The sequence below is a fragment of the Artemia franciscana genome, chromosome 7 (genome assembly GCF_032884065.1).
Source record: "Artemia franciscana chromosome 7, ASM3288406v1, whole genome shotgun sequence".
NCBI classification, from domain to species: domain Eukaryota; kingdom Metazoa; phylum Arthropoda; class Branchiopoda; order Anostraca; family Artemiidae; genus Artemia; species Artemia franciscana.
This window is the reverse complement of record NC_088869.1, coordinates 1,246,525-1,263,885: the sequence shown is the minus strand read 5'-3', so window position 1 is coordinate 1,263,885 and position 17,361 is coordinate 1,246,525. Positions and strand designations below refer to the sequence as shown.

The following is a 17,361-nucleotide window of genomic DNA, read 5'->3' as shown; positions in this document are numbered from 1 at the left end:
ATTTATATCACAACATTACAAGGGGTCTCTAAGAGTCAAATACAAAATAATAGATTATTATGTAGAAAATTCCAAAAAATTCTGCCACTTTGTGGCAGCAAGAGACCCGAAGTGAACCCATTAGCGACTATTTGACAGAATCCTGGCTATACCCCCGTTGCAAAGTATTTCATAAGGGTGGAAAATATCCAAGATGTTTTAGTGTTGAAACACATGGATTTGGTTAAGAAGATTGTGATCAAGCACAATTTAGTAGATTTTATAAAATTCCTTATTCAATGGCCAAATTTATTAACTGGTTTTGGTACTAACTGTTTTAGGCCGTATCCAGGGGGGGGGTAGGGGGTTAGAGCCACCCCAAGAAATATTTGTTCGACCCGTAAGACGTAACAAAGATTAATATATAAAAACATTTTGGGGTGTTTTTATTTTTTTTGTAAACCCCCTCCCCCCGAAAAAGTCTTTTAGTAAACACCCCTTGAAATGTGTAATTCCTGACGAGCTAAGGAACTTGTTACTTGAAGACTCGGCCGCATCCATTTCCCCATCGCCAGGTGTGAGACGATTCTTTAGGTGTTGAAGTGCATCAACCTTTCGTCGTGGCCGGCCATTTCCTCATTGAAGATAGTTTTTGCTGATCTTTTTGAATGCCTTTCTCCTTATTGATTTTGTTCTTTGAAGGACCAGGATGCAAAAACAGGCCGGACATATCTCTGTATTAGGCGTAATGAAAGGAGGAAAATTATCAAACATAGTGATGTGAGACATTTAAACTTAAAACGGAATTCAACGAGGAAGACTGTGACATAATCGTAATAGATTAGGAATAATGCAAATATTATATATAATGATATAAATATAATATATACTAATAATATAAAGATTATACATAGTAATTTAAGATAATACAAAAGGCAAAGTAGACAATATGAAGTTTTACAAAAGGTAAAAAAAAAAAAATGTAAGAAGAATATAGTGATAAAACAGCAGTTTCAAAGCTTTCAATCCAAGTTTCATTGGTTTTTGGCTAAATTCCTAGAACTATACATTTAGGAATTTAAAAATTTTACTAATTAAGAATTTATTTTTAAGAATTAATTTTTTTTTAATTTAATTTTTAAGAATTTATTTTTTTAATTGTTGTGACCTTAAATTGCAGTGTTGAAAATAAAGTTTTTGCAGCTATTTAAACTCTAACTTCTTTTAGGCACTGAATTAATAATAAATTAAAACCAGCGTAAAATGTTCTGTTTCAGAAGCTATTTAAGTGAAATAGCTGAAACTTTCTTTTTTGGAAGTTAAATATTACCTAGATACATTAGCATTAGTCTAAGAAGTAGTTTTTGAACTTTAAATCGATAAATTTTCCACTCCCAGCCACCTACTTTACATCTCGGACCGCCTACTCGAAAATGCTCCGCCACGCATGGCACACGCCTCTTATTGTATGTGATTTACGAATGTCAGCGACTTCTTGCTTCAAATCCAAAAAATCAAAAAAGAAAAAAAATGTATTTTTCATCAGATTCACATCTGAAATGAAAATATAAAAAAATGGGTTAAGTTTTTAATGTAACAGTGAAAATATACAGCTGAAAACTATCCAAAAATAATGATAAAAATATGAATGTTTCGGCTTCGTATTCGAAAGCGTTTATCAACAGGAAAAAAGGGAAGAAAACTAAGGAACCAACATAAAAATAACAAAGACAGATATTGTCTATAAACAGAATGGAAAAAGATAAAAGAATTCACTTATAAATAAGTCAATTCTTTTTTAATAACTAAGTTCTTATTAGTGATATCTTTTTTGGCTTCCATTCTGTTCATATATCTCATGTTTTTATTTTTAAATTAGGTGTTTATTTTTTTTTTTCATTTTCTCTTTTCTCTGTTGTTAAAGACTTCCTGATATGAAGCCAAAATATTTTGAATCTTATAATTATTTTTCAATAAATTAACTTTTTTTTTGTTTATTTTTGACTGTCCCGTCTTTTATACATGTTCTTTAATGGATCTTCGCCTCTATAGTAAATGTAAATTGAGTGAGGTCTAAGTAATTATTTCATCAAATTCATCACTTAAGGCTATAAACGTCCTCAGCGAAATAAGATAAAATACTTTTGGAAACCTTTCAAAAAAAAAACTAGGCTACTACTATTTCCATCATGTTTTAGAGTATACTTTTGGGCATAGGCGCACGCATGCATTTGTTTACTATTACGGAGAGCGGATGTGAAATTTCGAAAACGGTCTCTAGGCTGTAGTCTATTCCACTCCCTTTAATCAGACTTGGGATTTTTCCCTTCTCTAAGCAATTGCTGTTTTAGCCACAAAAAAAGACAAATTGTGTGATAATGTACGGGTGGAATATAAGTGATGATACAAGTAGGGATAGTAATACCAACATTGGTTGGAATATAGATAATAATGATGAACCACCCAGTCCAATCATCAAAGAAAATCGTGACTGTTTAGCTAGTGGATATTTTAGCAGATATATTGGATTTGGTTTTGGAATTGTGAAAGATTTGGCTAATGTATACAATGGAGGTGATATGCAAGAGGATTTTATTTCAAACAATTTTCTGCCTCGACGTCCTGTAAGATTTTCTTAATTATTATAAAGGTTAGAGATATCGACTATATGTGACTGTTCAGCAATATCTTGCTTAGTAATGTAGTTTCACTGCTTTCCTAAAAAATTGAAACAAAAACGTCAAATCCTAACTTCTTTTTATCAACATAACTTGATCAAATGGTCTTTTTTATACATCTTTAATTTAGACCAAGTGTTGTTTTGTGTTTGGATCAATTATTTACGATTTTTAAAAAATTTTCTTTCATAGCCTCGGCCACAAAAAGAAAACGGCAGTTAAAGAACGGCAGAACGGCAGTGACATTTTAAAGAACGGCAAATTTTATATTTGGGAGGATTTAAAAGTGGTGCACTTTTAACAGGTGTGGATATAGGGGCAAATTGTTCACTAAGGGAATTTGATGTCGCTTGGGGTTTGCATGGAGTTGCTTCTTGATGAATTCCTCCCGTTCTTTTGTGGAAAAATTATTCATTGTAATTAACCATTATATTGTTGAGTCGCATATACACGATGGAACATTATTGATATAAAAATAGAGAAGGCAGTCTTGTGCCTCTTGATAGACGTATTGTATGTTAATTTGAATGTTCTGCATATTTGCAGTGCCAAGAGGTGTTGTTATTAGCTTAGAAGTCCATCATATTCACTGTGTTGTAATATTGACGTAATTTCTGGATATTGAACGTCCTTGTCCAGCAAGTAAATGAGTCCAAGTCTACTTGAATGGTTTATACTTTATCTGAGCTTTCAACTGAGCCAATTACTTTCAATTGTCTGCATAAAGGCTTATTCTATTTTTGATGTTACAAGGTGCATCATTGATGAAAATTTTAAATAAAGTTGGGCCAGGACTGTGCCTTGAGGTACTCCACCTTCACTTCCACAACATCAGAGAAAAATAATTGTCTATTTTCCTAAACGCTTTAACTGTATCTCTTTATTATAAGGAAAAGCATCACCCTCTCAATAGTTTCTGTATTAATTCCAATTGCATCTGTATTAACAGTTTATATATTAACTGATTGCTTCAAGCTTAATATGGAACTGCCTGTGACATGCCTTATCAAATGCATTTGCAAAGTCCATCAAAATTCTATTAACTGGGGAACCATTGTCTATAAGTTTGGTGACTTATTCATATGCATCAATAAGGTTGGTTTCAACTGAACTAGCAGAACAGAAACCCCGCTGGCATGGGTACAAGAGCTTTTTTTTACTCAGATGCTGAATGACTGCTGAGTTGGTTATGCTTTCAAGTATTTTTCCTATAGGAGAGGTGATACTGATTGGTCTGTAGCTAACTGCCTCATCTCTGTTATAGCCTTTGTGTGCTGGGGTAATATGTACTAACTTCCTTTCTGCAGGTATAAACTTTAAATCTAGAAACTTCTGGAAAAGCTGGGTAAAAGGAAGAGATGGCTCAGCATGTGTTTCTTTTAGAAGTCAAGGGTAAATGCCATCTGGTCCAACTGACTAATTTGGGTTCAGATTTTTACAATGGGTTTCAGGGCCAATGCTAAGACTGAGATTACATCAGCTTCTTCAGTCACATCTGGCAGCCATCCTCGATCCTCCTCTGATAGTCTGTCTGATGATTGACTGGATACACAAGGTGGAACGCACATTGCTCGGAGGTATAGACACGCACTTTGTCGTGAAAAAATATGGATTAGAAATTCTACTAGATTTATTGGTCGGTAGTTGAATCTCGTAAATACATTTTGGGAAAATAGCGAAAAAGGGATTTCAAATATCAAACACTGAGGATTGTAGCAGAAAGCACATAGAGAAGTGAAAGATAATCAGAAGTGCGTAGCAGACGAGTAAATTAAAAAGATAGGAACATTCAAAATTTTTGCACTTACTATTAATTAGTGGATATTGTCTGACTTGTTTCTACAAGCTCAATAAATAATCTAAAAACTTAATGCAGTGCCAGAAATTTCTAACGGCCCGCCACCGTTGACCGTAATGCCACGTCGAAACGTTTACGGCAGCAAGTCACTGAAGGATTGGTGGATTGGTGGGAGTTCAGCAATAAAATAATACAACGAGTCTAAGAGACTCATTCGATTCAGACAACTTATTCCATATGGTACAAAATGAGTCGCCATGAAAAGATTAAAATCTGACCTTACACAAGTAGTAAAAGGATCCTGAATATGCCTTTTTTGTATTACGAAGATTATAATCATTCTGATTAGAGGTAAAAGATGGTGGAACATTTAGGGGCTGGGGGAGGTCACCATGAAGCTGAGAAAAAGTAAAACATACACACGAAAGAAACTAAAGTGATTCGAGATTGTGTAAAGGAGTAACTCCTGAACGATTGTACTAGATTAACATTATTAGGTTATACTAGTTTATAATATTATTAAAACTAGAGTAAACAGTGTAGTTTCAATTTGACGTTTTTTTTTATATTGATTTTTCATTTTATTTTCCTTTCAAATATTGAGCGTGCATTAAACCCTCGCAATATCAATGTAAAATTGTTACCATTATCTATTTTGTAATTCGTGTTTATTTAAAGTATGATAGCTATAAACGAATATTATCTTCCTTTTTTCTTCATATATATATATATATATATATATATATATATATATATATATATATATATATATATATATATATATATATATATATATATATAGAAATGAAGAAAAAAGAAAGATAGAGAGAGAGAAACACATACACATAATATCTCTCTCACACACTCTCTCTCTCTCTCTCTTTCACTCTCTCTGTGCCTGTGTACTTGAGCGGGATGTTTGCTTGTCCCTATGTCTTTTTTTTGTGTTTCTATGTGAATGTGCCTGTGCCTGTTTTTTTTTGTGTTTCTATGTGACTGTGTCTGTGCCTGTTTGTATTTGTTTTTTTTTCTCTCTCTCTCTCTCTCTCTCTCTGCCCGTGTGTCTTAGCGGTTGTTTGCTAGTCTCTCTCTCTCTGCCTATGTGTCTTTGCGGCTGTTTTCTTGTCTCTCTCTTTCTCTTGCTTTCTCTTTTTATGTGCCTGTGCGTTTGAACGGGATGTTTGTTTGTCGCTATGTCTGTTTTTGTGTGTTTGTATGCGACTGGGCCTGTTTGTGTGTGTTGTTATATCTCTCTCTCTCTCTGTGTCTGTGTGTCTGAGTGGGTGAATTCTTGTCTCTGTGTCTGTCTTTGTCTATGTGTGCCTGAGTCTGCGCGTTTTTATGTGTTTTTGTGTCTCTCTCTCTGTGTGCCTGTGTCTCTGAGCTGCTGTTTGCCTCTCTCTCTCTCTGTGTCTGTGTATCTGAGCGGTTGTTTTCTTGTCTCTGTGTCTGTCTCAGTGTGTTTATGTGTCTGACTCTATGTGTTTGTATGTGTTTTTGTCTCTCTCTGTGCCTTTGTGTCTGAGCGGTTGTTTGCCTGTTCCTCTGTTCCTTTTTTTACATCTCTGGCTTTTTAATAAACATTCTAAACGTTCGATTGCTAGCAAACTATAAAATCAATAGAGATATAACAAAGTAGTACCCAAAATATATTATTGAAATAATTTATATAGAATATCATTGTAAAAAATGAACACTTTGAGTTTATTTCATAAAATGCTTCCTTATGTTTTCTCTTGACATTTCACCTATTCAATTTTTGAGTCGTACATGAGTTTTAGCATGGATTCAGTTACAACTTAATCACACATTTCATGATAGGCATTATTGGACAAATTTACTGTATCTGTTGGTAAACCATCGATGATAGTAGTTCTGCTTGTAGGTGCTTTGTTTTTCATTAATTCATCTTTATAGCCTTGCTGCTATGCCGTCTGGCATTGCCATTTTTATTTTGCTTTTCATTTCACTGTCTATTACCATATTATTTTTACATAGTTTGCAGTTTTTACACATAGACATGATATGCATTATGAAAGTAGTGCAGCAGTATGCGTTTCTTTTCCCCTTTCATTTGAATTTTAATACCGGAAAGATGACGATAGGATCTATCAACTAGTAGCGTGTTGCCAGTACCATAAGCAGGAAGTTAGCCCTCTTCGTCAACTATCATTTTCAAACTTACATTATCTTTAAGTACTAGCTTCTCTGGAAGTGTCACTCACATATCCATCATCATCAATATTGAATTTGCTCGATACTCCAAAGGAATTTAATCTCACTGTCATTATAACGCACGCATCCATGTCTAATCTGATCTCACTTAATGCTTGTCTAATAGTTCAAATATTTATTCTTGTCAGCATTCAACGCAACGGTAACTTTATCATGTGCACATACTTTCTTTGAATATTTCATCTTCACTGTTTTTAATATGATGTAACTGTTTATCCTTAAAGTGCACTAATATTGATCAAAATATATGATTAACCATCCATTGTCGAAATCCAACCACAGAGTATTATGGGGGAGGACTGAAAAAATTCCAAGTTCAAAATTTTTTTCCAAAAAAGTTACCTCTCCCCCCTTTGAAAAGGGGGGAGTGCCTTTTCCGAGGGGTATGGAGCCCACTTATGTCCTCTACGATAGTTTGTCCATCTATTCATCATTCACAACCAAAAAAATATTTTAATGGGGAGATGGACACTGTCATACTCATAATGTTAACTACTAATCTTCATGATGTTATCATCATGTTAATGATAATATAATGTTATTCTAGTAGTTCATTCTATTCTAATGTTATTCTACTAGTTTCTTCGTTTAGGGATTAAGCATAGGGAATCATGTCTGAGGAGTTAGCTTGGTAAGAGTTTATTTACGGGTGTTTCTGAATTCATAAAGTGTTTGCAAGTTTGTTTGCTTGTTTAAGTTGTTTGTAATTAGGTGTTTGTTTAAAGTTGTATGTGTTTTGCTATGGCCTGTAGGCTATTTTACAAATAAAACTTATCTTATCTACTAATCTTGATGTTAATGCTTGGGTTCAAAAATAATCCATAGACTGAATACAAAAGTCTACTAATCTTCATGTTAATGCTCGGGTTCAAAAATAATCCATAGACTGAATACAAAAGTTTAAGAATAACTAGTAGGGAGAGGTGGTGAAAAATAATGATTATATATGATATACAAACACGTAATCCAATAAATGCTGTTTTTTAGATGTTACTGCTCTTTACCGTCCCTGAAGGTCCATGTTCAAAATGTTCCTCGAATTGAATGCAATTGTTCAAGAATAACTAGTAGTGTGGGGTGATTTTAAAACTATACATACAATTAGGTAACTGAAGGGGACTGTAATTATCATTTGATAAACCGAAACTGCATAAAAAACAGCCCCCATCCACTAAGCATACAGCAAAAATATATAGATCACAAACCTGTTGTATACTAGAGTTTTTGTTAAGATTCCTTTTATGAGACACCCTGTTAGATTAAGCTCACTTCATCTAATGAAAATAACTTGATCATTCTTTAAATGAAAATATTTGTCCGAGATACCTTACACAATCCTCCTTTACATCCGTTTAGACATCCTCTTAGACCAAGCTCAGTTCATCTAATGAAGTCTTTTATATCGAAATATTTGGCTGATATAATGGGGTACTGGCCGCTTATTCGTGGCGGTGTTTCAGAAAGGATATCTGGCATGCATTTCCAAGAATTTCCCTTCTCAACCGGAAGTTATGATAAGACCACAGGGCTCTAGTTAAACTCATTGCAGAGTTTCACCGAGAATATATTTTTCCAGAAAAATGTTAAATCTCCTAGAAGTTTTTGGCTGGATACGAGGGACTAGAACCTTCAATAACACATTGGGATTTGATAACACCGTATGTATAGGGTTCTAGTTAAACTCATTGAAGAGTTTCACCGAGAATATATTTTTTCCAGAACAATTTTAAATCTCATAGAAGTTTTATCTAGATACTAGGGACTAGCAACTTATTGGGATAACACATAAATAACACATTGGGATATGGCCCTACCCAGAATGATGAGATTGGGTCCCGCTCGGAATGATGGGATAGGGACTCGCTTGGGCTGCAAACTAGCATACTATATTCAATTACTGTAATTGGATCTTCTAATTTCAGATTGATGAACATGCAAGACCTATACCTGGAAAAAGCAAATCCAGTCCCCAAGATTACGAAAAAATCAAAGAAGACTGCCTGGCGGAAGGGAAGCTTTTCGAAGACCCGTCCTTCCCTGCTGAAGACTGTTCTTTATTCTACAGCAAAAGACCATTTAGAAGGTTTCGTTGGCTAAGACCCCATGTAAGTTGTTAATCAATAGATTGCACCTAGAATGTTACTCTCCATGAAATGTTAAACTCATATTTTTATTAGTTTAACACTAATAAAAATATTGGGGTCCCTTTGGCCCCAAGGACCTACATATATAAGAACTCGGTGAATTCTTACCCATGGGGATAGACAAAAAAACAAAAAGAGGGAGAGAAAAATCTCACGATAAAAAAAACAAACGGGACAACGGCCAGTTGAAGGAGAAGGCCAAACAAAAGTGACCCGGGTATTTCGCCTATATAAAAGAAGTTGTCCTCAACGCTAAGAAAACAAAGATAAACTAAAATAATGTAAAATCATATAAAATGCAAAACCAAGAAATAAAAATGACAAATATAAATATAAATGACAAATATAAATAAAATTTTCCATGCTGTGACAGAGCGCCACATAAGCCAAATAGATCTGCTTTGAATTAGAACACATAAGTGCCCGGATAAAAATAAAACAAAATGAACATAAAATTTATTATATGTTGTGAAATCATCCTCTGTATAAAAAAAATAAAAAGCATTTTTGCTTAGAACAAGCTCAACTACTTGTTAAATTATAAGTCTTATACTTGATGACTGAGTATCAAAAATTAATAAAAAAGCAACTTTGTTTAGAACAAACTCAGCTACTTAGGAAATTCCAAGTCATTTAATTGGTGACTTGAGTATAAAAAACTAATGAAAAAGCACTTCCTTTATAGGGCTCTAGTATCATCGCTTAAAATATATCAGACTTTATTAATTTCGAGTTTATGTGCATCCCCAATGCTAAACAATGCTTTTTAGAAGACTATATTGTATCATTTCCCTCATTGGGGTGTCGTATCATCACTTAAAATATATAGGACTTTATTAATATCGACTTAATGCATACCCCAATGCTAAGAAATGCTAAGACTTTTAAAAATTCTTTTGAACTCTTTTGAATAAAAAAGGGTCACTATATACATATTTTTCTAATAAGAAAAATCACGACTAACATATCTATATGATCTTCATTTCGTATTTCGAAAATATCATAAATCAATTGCTTCTGTTTTAAGTATTTTTTTTGTCATTTTAAGACATTTAATAAAGAGTTACCCCCCTTAAATATGACCCCCCCTCCTTCCTCCGAGGGATATAGAGCCCTTCCATGCTCTTTATGCTGCTGTGTCCATCCATTTCTCGTTCACAAACAAAATTTTTTTTATTGGAGATGGATCCTGTCGCACTATTACATATTCTACTAATAATCATGTCAAGGATCGATTTCTAAAATAATTCATGGACTGAATTCAAAAGTTTAAGAATAATTAAGTTGTTGGGGTGTTTTTTAAAAAAAAACTAGTGATTGTATATGACGTACAAACACATTAAATTCGGTAAATGCTCTTTTTTTAGATTTGATATTGCTTTTTACCGTCCTCTTGGTGTCCCCTGAAAATATTCCACGGATTGAAATCAATAGCTCAAGAGAGGGGAGTTGAGAGGGGTATCATCTAGTTTAAAACTAGATGATACACATACAGCTCGGTAACTAAAGGGGACTGTAAATATCACTTGATAAAGCCAAACTGTATAAAAAACAGTCCCCATCCGCAAAGCATACAACAAAAATATATAGATTATAAACCTCTTGTATGTTAGAGTCCTCGTTAAGATTCTTTTTATTAGACATCCTGTTAGATTAAGCTCACTTCATCTAATGAAAATAACTCTAACGATTATTCTTTTACATAAAAATATTTCTCTGAAATATCTCATACAATGGGAGTACTATACGTTTGTATCAACGGCATTGTTTTAGAGAGAAACGATAGTTGGCGGCATGTATTTCCAAGAATTTTCTTTTCGCCTGGAAATTGTAATAACGCCATATGTGTAAAGGGCTGCGTTTACACCAATTGAATGGTTTCACCGAAAAAATGTATATAACATTCTCAGAAAATATTAAATGCTCATAAATTTTTTTAGCTGGATACGAGGCACTTGGAATTCTAATAGCACATTCAGACAGGGCGGCTGTGCTGGGACCGATTGAGAGGCTATGGAGGAATTTAAAAAAAAGTGCTGGTACTGGGGATCTCCAGTAAAGGTATTGCGTAGGATACTACTAATTCCCAGGCATCATTTGAAAAATGATCAGGAATTAAATAAAAATAATGTTTTCAACTGATTTAAAGGAGCAGCATTAAAACTTAAAATTATTCCATATGTGAGGCGGGACTGCCCTCTCATCATTATCCAACTCTTTCACCAGAGCCAGAGGTAAGGGCCGTAAACAATGCAACATATGTTATATAATGGAGAAAACCTGGACGGGGCTGTTTGATCTCAGGTTTATGATCAGCTAGGATGTCTCAAAGATTTTTCACTAAGCCATCAAGAGCCAAGAGCTCATTTGGCACTTGTGACGAGGTCGGAAGAACCAAGAGACAGGAGCTTCTTCCTACCAAGTTTTATTACGATCTCTCCACTCTAATCGTTTTCCAATATTTCTGGTTTCCCCTTCAACTCCTCCCACTGTCACCAGATCCGGTCGGGATTTAAAATAAGAGCTCTGAGACACGAGATCCTTCTAAATATCAAAATTCATTAAAATCTGATAACCTGTTCGTAAGTTAAGAATGCCTCATTTTTTCTAATTTTTCTGAACCAACCGTCCTTCCCCCCCCCCGTATGGTTAAATTGAGGAAGCGACTATTTCTAATTTAATCTGGTCGGGTACCTAATACGCCTACCAACTTTCAGCGATGACTATATTGATCACGTATCTAGTTTCGGATCTTCTTCATGTAAACATTGGGGTGGTCCGTGATTCGAACCTGAACCCTCTCGCAAACGAATGGAGAATCATACCCATAGACCACAAGCCATACTTATGAAGAACAAACACTTGTTTTATCGGCAAATAAAATTCTTTTCAACTATGTCGTTCGCTCACTTCCCCCCACATGGTCGAATGGGGGAAAAGGCTATTTTCTAATTTAATCTAGTCTAGTCAGTCAGTTTATCTCGAAGTTTCCAGACTAGCAAATCCTGCCAACTCCCCCAAAAAGAGCCAATTCGGTCTGTCTACGTCAATCACATCTAGCGCTTGTGCTTATTTTTCCCACCAAGTATCACCAGGATCTCTCCGCTCTAAGCGTTTTCCGAGATTTCTAGCTTCCTCCTCCAACTCTCCCAAATGTCACCAGATCTCGTCAGGATTTAAAATGGAAGTTCTGAGACACGAGGTCCTTCTAAATATCAAATTTCATTAGGACCCAATAGCCCGTTCGTAAGTAAATAATACCGAATTACCACCCCCCCCCTCCAAAGAGAGCAGATCCGTTTCGGTTATGGCAATCAAGTATCTAGGACTAGTGCTTATCCTTCCCACCAAGCTTTATCCGGATCTCTCCACTCTAAGCGTTTTCAAGATTCCTCCCCCCCAAATCCCCCTAATGACATTGAACTCGGTCGGGGTCTAAAATAAAAGGTCTGAGCTACGAGGTCCTTCTAAATATCAAATTTCACTAAGATCCAATCACTAGTTCGTGCGTTAAAAATTACTCATTTTTTTAATTCTTCCAAATTACCACCCCCCCCCCAACTCGCCCAAAGAGAGTAGATCCGTTCCGGTTTTGTCAATCACGTATCTAGGACTTGTGCTTATTTTATCCACCAAGTTTCATCCCGATCTCTCCACTCTAAGCGTTTTTCCAAGATTTCAGGTTTCCAATGTCACTGGCTCTGGTTGGGATTTAAAATAAGACTTCTGAAACACAATATCGTTCTAAATATCAAATTTTGTTTAGATCACCTGTTCGTAAGTTAAAAATACCTCTTTTTTCTAATTTTTCCGAATTAACCGTCCCCCACTCCCCCTCTCAGACGGTCGAATCAGGGAAACGACTATTTCTAATTTAATCAGGTCTGGTCCCTCATACGTCTGCCACATTCCATCATCCTAGCTTATCTAGAAGTGCCCAAACTAGCAAAACCGGGACAGACAGACCGACAGAAATCACGATTGCTATATGTCGCTTGGTAAATACCGAGTGCCATAAAAATCCCAGGGGAACTTAATAAAAAAAAATGAAATAAATATTTTGGAGAAATTAAACCCAATAACTTTTACATGTTTGAAATTTCAATTGAGGGCAGATTCTTTTGATATGCACATTATTATTAAATTGCATATTTTGTTAAGCATTGGTTGCTATTTAAGCATTCCAAGCCGAGTGGTTAGCGCTCCAGACTTCAAATCCTTTGGTCAGGGGTTCGAGTGCTGATGTCGCTGGTTATTTGGTTTGGAACGTGGGTCAGTGGTGTAACTCTAGTTTCAGCCAGAGTCGACCCTGCTTTAAATGAGTACCAGGAGAAATCTTGGGGAATATCACAGGGAGTGTCGGATGATTTGCCCCCAACCATGCATTGCATTCCCAGCCAAAAGAATCGAGTCAGGTCAGCATGCGAAATTTCTTTTTAATGTAAGCTTAATCGGCTGCTATTTACATTGTTTGCGCTTTACTAATTCATTTAAACAAATCATTTGATAAACTTGTATTTTTCTGACTCAAGACTGTTTCTAAACAGCAAAACATAAAAATTGCCATGTTTACCTCTGCAGCTGACAATAAACATTATTGATGCTATTAACTCCCTTTGCAATAGGGTGTAAACCAACCGCCTCTTTTCTAGGAAATATGTTCAGATCCACAGTTTGTGGTGGACGATGCATCGAGATTTGATATTCAACAAGGAGAGCTTGGTAAGTGCATCAGTGTTTCCACTCTGGGGATTTCCCCCCTAAAATTGGGATTTTCTAAGTCTTTTAGGGACAAGAGTTTTTTTTAGGGATTTGGGGATTTTCTAGGGATTTTTCCTCTCCCATGGACTTTTAGGGAGTTTTTAGGGGGTTTTCCTTTAATTTGTTCATCATCATCATCTTCTTGATCAGAGAAGCAGGATAATTCGATTTAGGATCTGTTTCCTTGCAAATTGAACTTGGAATCACAGAGAATAACTTCTTCAGTTACTTAAAAATTTTTAACACCACGAAGATTGTGAGATGTACAGGAGTCTTAAGCAACAAACTAGCAACAAAAAACTGTTTGAAACAGTTCCATGCTGATGTAGGCCTCAAAAAATCATTTCAGCTTGGACTGTTCTCGATTAATGAAGTCACATGGTTTGTCATTTTTGGGTTGTTTTTTTTTCATACGATTATTTGATAGATAGCATGTCATTTTTTTTACAGGTCAGATAAATAAAGTCATAATATATTTTGATAGTTTTATAGGGTACGTAGTTGTTCTTACTGTAGTAAATTTTTTTGACAAGCATTGCATGTACAATTCTTTTTCTCCACAGTACTTGTATGATGTTTAGGATTTTTGTGTAAAATAAAAAAACTTGAACTCAAACTTGTATCCAGCTTTGTAAGTACTGACGTGAATAATAGAGGTAGACTATAACTATTCGAACACCTCTCTTACCATTTCATTGCCCTAGTTTTTAACAGACAAACAAACTGAGAGCCATTTTTTAAAAACAATGGCACATGTAGGAATAAATGATTATGTGTTTTTGGCAAGCCTATGTACCCAGGGGAAAATCATGAAGCTCTATGCCATAATTGGTAAATTTTTTTTGCTCATATTTTTGACTCACAAATAAAGTGAATATACAACTCGATGCCTTTTTTATGTTCTTTACAAATATAATAATCACTTTTGTTGCAAATTCAAATTTGAGCTCTTGAAAATGACCAAAATATTTCTAGTTTTGGGATATAAACAAATCTTAAAACATTGGTCTCAGTCTTGAACTTCCTGCAGAAGAACAATGTGGAATCAACTAGTGTTTTTGAAATCGATGTGAACAACTGAAAGTTTTAACTTCCCCTCGAAAACGTTTACTTGGGTCCGAACGGACACAATTCCCTCTCTACGTTAAGGTCAGATACCGCTGTCCCCCCTGATTCGATGAAGTAGTTCTCAAAGCTGCACAGGCGTTCCATATCAAAGCAGTAGACCAGATACAGAAAAGGTTCCATTTTGAAGACAACATTTATAAATATGCTGAAATGGTTGACCCAGTGTCAGCCCAATCACTTCAGCCTGCCTCTCTGCTACCTTTTGTTAGGAAGTATGGACAGGTCCCTTGGGACGGAACCAATACCGAGCAGGAATGGAGGAGGCAGAGCCTCATCGGTATTGAAAACATCAAAACAATGGATGCCGTGACCTGCTGGTGTTTGATATTGGCGAAAAAAAAAAAATGCTGCCGGAACAGAATTTGTATCCTAACCTGAAACCGGCTGTATTAGTTATTTCCACCGTTCCATTTTCGAATGTCAATGTCGAGAGGTTTATAAGTGCTTTAAAAGTAGTAAAAACTGATCGTCAGAATAAATTGAGAACAAAAACTTTGCAGGAGATTCTAAAAACAAAATATGGAATGAAAAGGGCTCAAGAAAGTGTGGAATGCGAAGATGATCAGTTACTTCACTACATGAGAGGAATGAAAGCTTCAGCCACCATACAAAAAATGTTGAAGACACATCAGAGGAAGATAAGGTCTGATTACGTTTTACAAGTTACGATTGAACAATATTAAACATCTTGTGCTGTAATCTACATTACAGTATTACATTTTCTTTTCTATTTGCTTAATATTATTTGAAGTATATTTGAAGCTGTTTGTATTTAGCTGATGATTAAAGAGCATTTTAAACAGCATGACAAGATATTCTATTATGGTAGTGATAGCTAGACTTCAATCTAAGCAGCCAAAATATGCTACCTTTCAATGGTACGGGTAAAATAAGATAGGGAGAAGCGGTATAGGGAGTAACTAGAAAATTAGAGATTTATATGGATTTTGGAACTGAAGATGGGGATTTCTAGGGATTTTTCTGCTCTTTATTAGGGATATAAAAAAATGAGAAAGTGGAAACACTGAAGTGCATTGACCTCACAACCTAATTTATTTTTGTATTTGACCTCACTTTTTGTGTATTTGACCATAGACATTTGTATATTTGGTCAACACAGTGTATTTGACCTCACTCAAAATATGTTGCTGTTGCTCAAGATTAGCTTCCACTTATGCTCGCACATATTTCCAAGCAAGATAGAACATTAATTTGACTAGTAGATATGTTATCTGCTTGTATAAAAGGGGGTTTTAGGGGGCAGAGGGGGCACTCACCCAAGGTGCGTAAATTTTAGGGGTGCAAAATTTCAAATAAATAATCAAACGGTTATAATTGTTTTGTAATTTCGATTTTTTTTTTCTTGAAATAAAGTTGAGGGTGCAATTAAGAAATGAAAACAATTAATGAATTATTAACTTATTAAAATAAAAATAATTAAATAATAACAATGAAAATAATCAAAATTAAATAATTAATGGTAACTAAATAATTACATAATTTAAATAATAAAATAAAATATAATAATAAAAATTATTAATTACTTAGTGAATTGAAAATAATTTCTTATTGAATGGAAATTTTGTTAAAATTTGGCATGAATATTTTGTGGGAGACAGGAGGGCTCTCATCAAGATTTTTCCCCGGGCGCAAGAGGAGCCAGAACCGCTACTGCTCATATAGGCTTTTGTTTATTTATTATATCACTGTTATTATTTTGTTGTTTTAGTTTTTTATATTTAGTTTTTATTCAATATGTTTGTAATCAATGCTAATAACAAATAAAGGAAGATTTTCACTGTGGCGGGTGAACAAGACAAAGGGAATTTTTATACTGCTTTGTTTCAATATGCTCGTGACTACTATCTGATCAGTCAAAATCAAAACAGAATATATAAGGCCTACATGTTCTGTATCTTTGAAGTTAGTGAATATTAGCAATAAAAAAGGAGAAAAAGAAGAAAAAGCAAAAAGAGGATATCTGCCATCTTTTTAATTTTACAGCAGGACGAAGAAAGGAAAACAAATTTCCTCAAATATCGTAAAAATGACAAAAACCCGATTAGGAACTGTTAGTAGATACTGCATAAACTGTTAAAAATAGTTTGTAGTATTATCATTAGTATGTTTTGATCCCTGCTGTAGTATGTTTATTATTAGTATACTTTATTATCATTAGTATGTTTTGATCCCTGCTGTAGTATGTTTACTATTAGTATACTTTATTACTATTAGTATGTTTGTAGTCGACGATGTATTGACATTTGTCATTCAACTGGGATAACTTGGTAAGTCCTGTAACTTAAAATGTATTTTTTTCTCAACTTTTTTCCAACTTTTTCTTTATTCAACTTAAAAAATACAAAAAAAAAAAATTATGCCCCAACAGAGAGCAGAGCTCGTAAGGCTGGGACAGTGAAAAACATCAACGTCTCATCGTAATAATGATTCCAAAATTTAACACGGCAAAAGACAAACAAAATAGAAAAAAACTCATAAAAGAGAAGTAACAAGGATAAGTAAATAGATAAATATCGGGCAGGAGGGGCGTGGGAGGCCATCGCAGACACAGGGTAACAAAAACAAAACACACAAATAAGAAGGTCAAATAATTTAATTTTCCATCATCAATGAATAT

At 34.7% G+C, this 17,361-nt stretch overlaps 1 protein-coding gene across 10 annotated transcripts in view; it reads left to right on the top strand.

Annotated features, from left to right (window-relative positions):
- LOC136028706 (calpain-B-like) overlaps positions 1-17,361 on the top strand; it is a 182,655-nt gene that overhangs the window by 58,430 nt on the left and 106,864 nt on the right. For 9 of the 10 annotated variants that reach the window (XM_065706570.1, XM_065706568.1, XM_065706569.1 and 6 more), the window contains 2 exons: positions 8,613-8,795; positions 13,487-13,556. In XM_065706570.1, coding sequence (XP_065562642.1) covers positions 8,613-8,795; positions 13,487-13,556 — 253 coding nt within the window. Of the gene's footprint in view, positions 1-2,192; positions 2,604-8,612; positions 8,796-13,486; positions 13,557-17,361 lie in introns of those variants that run through there. The other variant, XM_065706566.1, reaches the window with a different exon arrangement.